We start from the raw sequence: 10,641 nt of genomic DNA on the forward strand, positions 1-10,641 counted from the left end.
GGACGCCGGGGTCCGATATCGTTAGATGTGAGATTTACAGATTCTTTATGCCGTAGCTAACGTGTTAATTTAATCCAGTTTTTTTACCTTCATTTACCGACATTTGAAATAAATTATAAGGGAAAGTATTGCTATTGTAAATTTGGAATTAGTTTTGAACAAAAATATACATTTTAAGGTTTCCTGAGCCCATTGTTCTGTCTGTGAACAGCCTATCTCAGGAACATAAAGTTGTATGAAAATAACATTGATTATTTAAGATAGGTACTTGCTTGGGATATGCAGCAACTTTTTTTAATAAAATTAATTTACCAGAAGTACCACTATTCAAAAAAAATAAATAAATAAATGGTTCTTAACTATTTTGACTAAATTTGTTCTATCAAGAAACAGTTAAAAAGTTTAATATCGGGTAGGTATTATACACATTGAAATTGTCTAAGTGATTAAATAAATAAGTTCTGCCGGACACACCCCACTAAGACCCCCAGAGAGCAATATCACTATCATGCCCAGGGTCCTATATCACTTTTGTAATATTAGCTTAAAATGGGAAGAGGAGACTTTAAGATAGTTCAATTGAGCAATATTTAAAAAGCGCCTGAAATTGAAAAACTGTGTGATTTTAAAAATAGCTTCCTCTAAAGTAGCTTGTATCTTTATTTGCAATAGTAATTGTCGCACAACTTCAGGTTTTTTTGTGAAGATAATTTATAAAGTTGTGTCCTTCACAGGATTGTTTCCTTAATAGTGTCAAGAATAAAGATCATAAAGAGTTCCGACTTGTCCAGTGAATGAAACATCCCATAATTTGATTTATTCTTCGATATACTGTAATGTATTGTACTTAATATAGTACATAACTACATACTATACTATTTAATCTATGCACTATTCTCATTTTTAAAAATTTGTAATTTGATGTAGATATCCTCCTCTGATGGGTCATGCAGCATAAGTATGAAGAGTGAAAATGAGGAATGGAACAGTGAAAAGTGTATCATGGATCTCGACACCCATTCAACCGCACCACGGGTCCATGCTGCTTCATTGCGGAATGCTCTACAAGAGCCACGTTCATCTACAAATCACTTAAATCCTTCGAAGGATGGATCATTGGTATGTTAAATATTTTCTTTCTTTACTTTTCTTTCTATCTCTACTGTAATGAATACATTGTTGTATTTGAAACATACAGGATCCGCTGTTGAAAGATAAAGAAGAATCTACTCCTAATTCATTACTTGCGGCTCATCAAGGTAAAGAAGTTCTTTGTCCTTCATGTAGTTGCCATTTTATGGGTTTTCCTGCCCTACAGCAGCACCTAGCTAAAGCTCATCCAGCTGTTGGTATGTATTAAATTTTTATTTATTTTGTTTGTTATCATAATGTATTTGTATTTATCAAGTTGAATTTCAATTTCATAGATCTCTTTTTTCTTCATTTATTTTACCAAGAATATCAGATCAATACATATCTTCTATTTCTATTAACTTCATGGAGGAGGGGGAGGATGAAGTGTGATGTGAAATCAAATAAAAATGTCAAGGGACAATATGAGGGTAGTTTGAAAAGTTCTCGGAATGTACTAGAAAGAAATGTCTTACCTCGGTGGAACTGCTTTTATTTTTCAACATAGTCTCTCTGTAGACTAATGCATTTGGTCCAATGATGTTCTAATGCCTTGATCCCATCTCAAAAATGATATGATATATAGCTTCCAGGCCTGCAAAATACCTCTCCAATTCGGCCAATTCCAGTTCTTCCATTGTTGGAAATCTCCGTCCACCTAGGAAAATTTTCAGCTTGGGGAAGAAATGAAAGTCTAATGGTGCCAAATAAGGTGGATGTGGCAACAATTTGTTCCTCAGTTCATGAAGTTTTGCCATGGCAATAGCAGTTGTGTGCGGGCGGCCGTTGTCCTGATGAAAGATGATTTTTTCCTTGCCAAAACAGGCCATCTTTTCCTGAAGTTAGTCTGAGAGGTTGACATAGTATTGCCCCGTAATTGTTTGGCCAGTAGGAAGATAATCTGTCAGCAAAATGCCTTTTGCATCCCAGAAAACTGAGGCCATGGCCTTTCCGGGTGAACGTACTTTGCTTTCTTTGGTGGTGATGACTCAGCATGTTTCCACTGCTTTGTCTGTGGGGTATAGTAGTGGATCCAAGTTTCATTTGTAGTCACAAACCGGCACAAAAAATCTTGTTGGTTGCGCTGAAAATGGGCCAGATTTTGTTGTAATATTTCCAATCTGGTGCATTTATGGTCCAATGTCAAGAGCTGTGGCATCCATCTTGCGGATAATTTTTTCATTCCCAATTCTTCTGTTAAAAAGTGATATACCCATTCAGAAGACATCCCTACAGCTTCAGCAATCTCGCACACTTTCAGTCGACGATCCTCCATGACCTTTTTATGCACTTTTGTGATCAATTCTGGGGTCGTAGCACTTTCTGGCCGTCCACTTGCCAACAGTTGAATATGAAGGAGCAGAGTCCCCCAATGTGTTCTGAAAGTGGGCATGAATTTTCTTTGCTTTCATACCTTTCTTTACAAAGTACTTAATCACTGTTCAAATCTCAGTTTTTTCCATTGTCAAAAATCACTATGCATAAAACAACAAAAAGTCATCACTACCACTCACGCCACGTGTTCACTCACAAAGGATGTGTGATTATTGCGCGGAAACCTCGTTGCTCTAGCAGTGATTCCGAGAACTTTTCAAACCACCCTCATATATCTGACAAATAAGCTGATCTAATTTTGGAACTTCTGAGGACATTAAGGATTAAATACTATTTAGGGAAGTGGAGTGGAGTGGAAACTGAGAAAAACTATAATTGCAATTATTAAATATAGTATTTCTCTTTGCCATTTATTGGAATTTAATTTTATGCAAAATGAATCCATTTTTAAATTTAAGCTGATAATGAAGAAGAAAGATTTCTACATTTACCATAAATTTGAAACATTATGAAAATCTTAATTTTTATGATCTTCCAAAATTTAACATGCAACCTTTTTTTATTATTTTTTTATATTTTATATTATTATTTACTTTGTCTAATACTTTATTTGGCTACAAGAGTGTCTGAAGAAAAAAGTTTTATAAGGACATCATTTGGCAAAAGGACCAAGGACTGCTGAAAACAATGTATGTGGAGTAGCAGGAAGGTGTGTTACACAATAATGTTCACAGAATTTAGTGGAACGTGATGAAGTTCTACCCTTTTAACTTGTCCCTGATGCCATAGTTATTAGCTGAGGACTTAAAACTGAAGAGCTTAATGGAATATATCAAGGTTGAAAAAGCTGTATGTACTAACTTTATGTATTAGAAGAAAGTAAATCTCCTATGAGAACCTCTCTTCATTCATATTATCATATCACATTGAAAGGAATTAAATGCTGTAGGAAACTTTCTTCATTCTTATCTAGCTTTGATTGACACAACGCCACATAGAGGAGCTTAAAGTTTATCCAATGTTACTGTTTGATTTATAAAATAATTCATTAAATTTATATTGTTAAATTTTGGAGGGTCTATATTATATGTATATATATATATATTTTATAAAAGATCAATCAGATGTCACGCTTAAAAACATTATCATTCGACCAATAAATAAGATTTTATTCTTTTTAAAGCTAGCCATTGGTTTGTTGTGGTAAGTTTAGAAATTTTCGCATGTTCACTCATTGTTGTCTTGTTCCGATGTCTAGTCATTAAAAATGAATCATGATTAATTCATAAAATTTTTAACATGTTACCTCAACATTTGCATGTTATGAATTTCTCCAATTTTTCAAAAATTAGTGTTATGTTCAATTTCTTTATTTTTTTGTATTAATTTAATTTTTGTATTTTATTTAAAGTCCGTACTGAATGTGTTATGCAGCCTGTATTGGGCCAATAATTATTTTACAATTTATCTTGTTTCATTTATTGTCTGTCATGTTTTCATTATGTGTTACTTAAATCATTGCTAGATAAATTCATTTTATCCACTTTAGAAGCATTTGACTTTTTTCAAAAGCTTAAAATTGTGTTCTTCCATTTTTTAAAATAATTTTTTTTTTATTATCATTTGTTGAAATAATGGTGCCTACTTACCATAAATTACGTGCAGGTAGAAAAAAGGCAAAAGGAAATTTAGATTCTTTTTTAAATGTTGGAAATTTTAAATTCTTAATATGTAATTTTTCTCATTAAACCTCTTAAAAATATAAGTTAGCTTATCGAGGTAAGCCCCAAAATTGCATTCCTAAAATTAGTAGATGATCTGAACCTCAACTTCCTTACTGTTTTTACTAATATGTATACTCTCAATCAACTTTTTAAGTAAAAAAAAAAGTGTGCTCTAAAAGTTAATAAATAAATTAGTTAAATTATTACATAATACACAAATACTGTTTTGAATTGTTTGAAATAGTTGTTAGCATATTAAATTTTAAGAATTTAAACTTTTTTCTACTTCAATAGCTGACATTTTTTTAGAGATATTTATGATAATTCTATCACTCCAGAGTTAGTAATACAAACCATATAAAAACTTTTTCCTAATTTACCTCTACTTCTTTAGGATTTTTATATAGTGATAAAATATCTTCGACTAACAAACTTTTCCTTATTCTATTCTTTTAATATAATAATTTCTCCTGATGTTTTGGGGTGTTTCCCTACTCATAGAGAAAGATACATGAGAGTAAACAATTCAGAGAATTAGCTCAAATGTCAATATTCTCTGAGCTTGTGACAGTGATTACTCTTAAATGTAAAAACAAAGCACTTTATTAGAAAAAGTTTAAATTATGAAGGCAATAAAAATATAAATTTTTGTTGGTAATATAGTTTGGACAATGGGTTACATTTATTTAAAAAAAGGTTCATTCAATGTTTCCCACAATATCTAATTGGATTTGATGGGGAACCCATCATAAAAATCCTTTTTGTTAATTCTAGAAATAGTATGTGTTTATTATAACTGATCACCATTCCGCTAGAGTGCAGGGTGTAATTATTTAAATAACAAAGATGATATATTCACACCTTGGCTCTACAATTATTGTACTACCTTTTTGTTATTGGAGGTAATCAATTGCTTATAACTTTAAAATTCTATTCTGATAAATATATATGTTAGTATTGTGCTTTAATTCTTTTATTTATTTATTTCCAGGCCCCAAAGCGAAACCGAAAAGAGGTGGGCCTACATCTTCAAAGATTGATTGTAAGTTTAGTTTTATTAATTCTCATAAATTTGTATTTACTTAAATTTAAAATTAAATTCCGACAAATCTCACCATAGCAATTTGTCCTTATTGTTCTACCCTAGTTCTATTGGCTTTATTTATTTTTTGTCATTTTAGTTTTGTTAAATACAGGATTTAGCAATGCGCTGTTTATTTAGACAATTAGTGCATTATAATTTGAAGTAACCAGAATAAAGCTATAAATGTATTATCCATTTATCTAATTAAGCTAGTGCACTAAAAGTACCTGTTTTGTTACCAGTGAGCCGAAGAATGCCTCTGGACTCGTCACAGGGTCCTCGACTTATCTGCTTCAGTTGTCAACAGATCCTTCCGTCTGACAGGATGCCTATTCATCTCGAAGAAGAGCATTCTCTCTCTGCAGATGATGTTTCAAAATGCTCAAGTTTGTCAAGAGAATCTAAGTAAGATTTCTATATATTTATTAGGATAAGAGTTTGAAATATTTTTTTAATTAAAACCCTATTGTGATTCCAAATCATAGTTTATATTTTATTAAGTTATTATTAAAAATAAAAACTAACTTTTATTTTTGATATAAAGTAAAATATAAGTTTAATACATTAAAAAAACTATCTATGATTGTTTTATTGTAATGTAAAAAGGCATATTACTACCTTGCTTTGATAGTGGTACAATTCGATAACAAATGTTTTATTTTATTTTGTTTTTGACATACTCCATGGATCGGACTGTAGACTGTGGTTGCTTTGGGACAAGTGACTCATGTAAAAAAAAAAAATAGTCAATGATAATATTTTTATATGTCGAATATAAAATAAAATAATAACTATTTATTATTTTTTGTAATCACAATGCAGTAATATGTTGATATTATTGTTAATGTATCCAGATACAGTTATATTACAAATGACATTATTGATGTAGCGATGGACCTGTTGTCGGTGAAAGGCTCAAATCAAAAATGTCATCAGCCCTGGGCGACCTCCTGGATCGGGCCGTCATCAATCTATTAACTGCCAAACACAAACCAAATAATACGTAAGTAATAACAAATAATACTCTTAATTTGATGATTAATTTGTTTAGATGACGAGTAGATGTAAAGATTATTATTTCCATTGCGAAGGTTGAGCGGAGGAGCCGTAGATCTTTTAACAAAACTCTGTGCTGTGTCGAAGCGAGAAGGAACTATGAAGGGCAGGTCAGTATGTGCAGATAGTTGGCTATGTGTAGATGTACACTTCCAGTATTATTTGTTTCTGAGTACTTTAGCGATATAAATTGTTTCCTCGTTTCCTGTATGTACTTTTTTGGACAAGATTTTCTTTCTTCACATAACCTGATTATATCTTTATTAGAAGGTTTCTGCTGTTGGTAATATAATTTTAAAAAATTAATTTTTTACTATTCATTCAGAATAATTTAAATGTAATTATATTATGTTTCTGTGATTTTTTCTATGGGTTTCGTTTGTAGCTTGATTGCATATAAATTATTTAAGTTACTCATTATATAATTTGCTATGCGTCAATGAGCAGACGTATACCTAACTTTATACCACAGTCAAGATTTATGTTGACATCATTAATACTTACATAAGCAGCAGAAACTAATAGTATTTGTAATTATATGCTTTCTTCTCAATACTGTCTATCCACATAGGATAATTATTAAATTTATTTCTTCTTCAAAGTATTTCATTCTTGAAATATGTTCTAGTTTCTACTATGTATTTGTAGACACTCTCATTTAAATATAATCTTATTCGATACTAATTTATACTCTTCTATCATTTCGATGCATATAAAAATAGTCATTAGATATTAAATAATTAAATACAAAACTGCAACTTATTTTATTTATTAACAAATTCAAATTAATTGGATTCTTCATGACGATGATCTTAATGTGAATGATATGTGCTGATTCTAGGCCTAGATATTCTTATCCCTTCTTTGGTAATTATGTCTTTTCAAAGAATCTTTGACGTTACATTTTGCTTTGAAGAGGGTTTTAACACTTATAGAACCTAAATCCCTTTGATATTTGAATGATTCATATATATATTTCAATTTGTAATTGAAACAAACTTATTGTTTAATTAAGTGAGACTTACCATTTTTTAAGTATGCTTCTGCTTTATATTTTGAACAATGAGATAAGAAGTTGAAATTATAAGGTGCTTATATTACCATCAATATTTTTGGAAATCTCATGTCTGTGTGAACTGCTGTTTTGAGCTAGTATTTTGAAGACTCCTTTTTTATTGCCTTTCCCAGTTTGCCGATATTGTTTTAACGAAATGGTTGGTCAAGATAGATCACAGGATAAAAACATACTATTATGTTACCTTACATTTCAACCCAACTTGTCCATCTTTTCTCCTTAATTCAAAATACTGTATTCTTGCCTCCTTTATTCTATCTATTCCTCCTACCCTATGCTAGTTATGCATTCGTTGCATATTTATTCTCAAAATAATACTTTTAAGTCTTCTATTGTAATTTTGTTTAAATTTCACCAAGTGGAGTAATCTTAAGCACTGTTGGATTAGGAGACCCTCCAGATATTAGGACTTATTTCCTGTAACTTAACGACTTAAGATCATCAACAGAAATAAACTATGTGCAATTTAAAAACATTATGTTATTTAATATTTGAAATGTAATAAGAATTTAAAAAAATATATCTACAAGAGTTCTTGATTTTTGATTAGCAAAATTATGAATTATTTCATAATTCTCAAAAAAAAAAAAAAATGTCTTCTATAATTTTTTTTTATGGTAGCATCTTTCTGTTTTTATGATCTAGATACTTAATCGTTTAGTGGAATTTACTTATCTATTAGCTTGTGCCAATGTTATTAGTTACATATAGATATTAGTAATGTAATTGAAAATCTTTTCCATAAGTAATTAATTTGATTAATATCTCCTACCTTATGTGTTTTTAAGGTGCTATTACTTTATGTAAAAATAAAATCCGTATATGTTTTAATAAACAGTCCAGAGTATCATCTGTTAATTTTAAGTGTTTTTTTTTTTATTTGTGCTATCAAGTTCAATAAAATTGTTCAATACTCATCATGATGAAAGTACTCAGTAACAAATATCAAATACTGAAAGAGTAATCGGTATGATTCCACTCTGTAAGTTGTGATATTTCAACTGCTAGAACAAAAATGTAATAGCACTCTTTACATAAAAATTTTATCGTAGCCAATTCCTTTTGGTTCGATCATTTGATCATTTTCAGTAGCAATGAATAAATGAACGAACCCTTTTTAATAAGCAGCAGTGCCGACTTTCTGCACATTGATATGGCTTTCGGAATGCCTATTCTCTCTTTGCCTGCCCTTCAAAGTATACTGCAGGCATTAAGAACTACTGTTTCAGATCTTATATTTTAAACTTGTACATAGAGTATTGTGTTTCCTTTTCATTTAGAATTCATATTCTTATGTATAGAAGTATATATTAAATGGTGAGGAATTTTTCTTTTTCTTTTGTTTAGTCAGATTGTCAAACCTAGTTGATGCTTTAAAAAAAAAAAATTGTTAATAATATGAGCATTTTGAAAATCAGTAGAACTCCGTTTTTTAACCTTAGTAGTGGGTCAAGTGGCTTAGGTATTTTGGGAAATATTTGCCTTCTCTTTTAAGATAGTAGTAAGAGGAATACCACAATTTCTTGCCCTAGGCATAGTCTGTCGTCCTCTAGTTTATCAAGAAGTGTTTTATGGGTCCATTTAAGAGTATTATGATAAAGAAACTGCCTCAGAATCCTTCCAATCTTTAACTATAAGGTTTCTCACTCAAAGAGATTTAGCAGTTTCACTTAACACCTTTATCCAACTTGTGTTATGCTTCTAATTCATCGTTCAATGTCACTACAACTCATTTTATTTTTCTCACTCATTTCATTTTTTTTTTACTATTAGAAGTTACTTATGTAAAATGTTCAACACAACCAAACAGAAATATAATACACTAAACATTCTAACTAAACTCAATTATAGAATAAAACCTTGCTGCAAAAATCGCTGTTAATTGTCTTTTTAATTTTAATGTGTGATAAGGATATTATCTAAAAGCTAATTTAAGAAATACTAGTATTCTAGGTACATTCATCACCATATTTTCTATAACTTCAGACTATAGTAAGGTATTTGTTGTTTGTTACCTTGTGAATCATCATTAGTTTTGGTATGTTAGTGACATTTTAATTTAAATAATCAATTGTAATGATAATATAAAATTCAATTCTGATGATAGCATAAATGCTTAAACCAATAATTTTGGAAAAATTTCATTTATTTACAGTTTATGCTGTCTGTTAAGCGGGGTTCTACTGTTGATTTAATTTCTATATTAATATATCCTTTTTTTAAATTTGAATATGAATTCAAAAATTTTATTCAATGTCTGAATTACATTTCTGTTATAAATAACCAAGAGGTTATTTCAATGATTATATAATATTTATGCATTGTGTTTAAATTATTATTAAAAGAATGTAATATATTTTTGTTAGTGTTTTTAGGCTTCAAGGAGCAAGAGAATTGTTTTCCAAGTTCCACACTCAAAAAGATAGTTTAGTAGACGAAGATATTAAAATACTAACTACACCATGTAAACCCTATTCGTGCACCATTTGTGGGCAAAAGTAAGTTTACAATTTTATTTTTATACTTTATTATGTTAAGTGTTCTCTAGTTATAAAATTATAGAAGATTAGAAGGGTCTTGACAGTATTATTAAATTCATTCCCTTTCCTTAGCTAATTGTAAGTAACTTCAGTAGTTATCCTAAAAATTTTTTATAGGAATCCATAGGTTTGATCTAACCTCAAATCAAATGTTTCAATATGAGTTTATAAAACTGAATTATTTATTGCAGATTTTCTCTGCCTTCTTCGAGAAATAAACACGAGGTTCTTGCACATCGATCTTTCAGAGTATCGAATACACCAGAGCCTTACGAAGTTGAAGAGTATGACAATGGTGAGTAAAATTGGCATAAGTTGTTTTAAATTTTGATATTAGATTTACATTTACTTTTAGTACAAATGTATATTGTATTAAATTAATTTTAATATAATTAGGATAAAATTTTGGCTGTATATTTGTTTAGCAGTTACTTATATATTTTTAAATTTATGAATTAAGAGGTCGCTGTGCTATTTTGGTTCAAGCCAAGGTTTCTGGTTATAGGAGGAATTTTTAGATTGAACTGGTGGAGTAGAATAATGTCAGATTGAGAAATAGAACTTATGTTTGATGTTATATGTTAGCCTTGTACAGTGGGATGTTATATGTTAGTCTTGTACAGTGGGATGTTATATGTTAGACTTGTACAGTAGGATATTATATGTTAGCCTTGTACAGTGGGATGTTATATGTTA

General features: G+C 30.0%; 1 protein-coding gene across 12 annotated transcripts in view; it reads left to right on the plus strand.

Moving 5' to 3' along the window:
• The window catches only part of LOC106684681 (uncharacterized), a 188,480-nt gene that overhangs the window by 174,715 nt on the left and 3,124 nt on the right, over positions 1–10,641 (plus strand). For 7 of the 12 annotated variants that reach the window (XM_067048196.1, XM_014426930.3, XM_014426937.3 and 4 more), the window contains 8 exons: positions 928–1,119; positions 1,199–1,349; positions 5,182–5,232; positions 5,517–5,679; positions 6,164–6,277; positions 6,366–6,440; positions 9,772–9,903; positions 10,137–10,240. In XM_067048196.1, the coding sequence (XP_066904297.1) occupies positions 928–1,119; positions 1,199–1,349; positions 5,182–5,232; positions 5,517–5,679; positions 6,164–6,277; positions 6,366–6,440; positions 9,772–9,903; positions 10,137–10,240 (982 nt within the window). Of the gene's footprint in view, positions 1–734; positions 834–927; positions 1,120–1,198; positions 1,350–3,087; positions 3,724–5,181; positions 5,233–5,516; positions 5,680–6,163; positions 6,278–6,365; positions 6,441–9,771; positions 9,904–10,136; positions 10,241–10,641 lie in introns of those variants that run through there. The other 5 variants (XM_014426915.3, XM_014426960.3, XM_014426967.3 and 2 more) reach the window with 5 other exon arrangements.

Source organism: Halyomorpha halys, unplaced genomic scaffold, assembly GCF_000696795.3.
Source record: "Halyomorpha halys isolate HHAL.00 unplaced genomic scaffold, Hhal_1.1 Scaffold30.1, whole genome shotgun sequence".
NCBI classification, from domain to species: domain Eukaryota; kingdom Metazoa; phylum Arthropoda; class Insecta; order Hemiptera; family Pentatomidae; genus Halyomorpha; species Halyomorpha halys.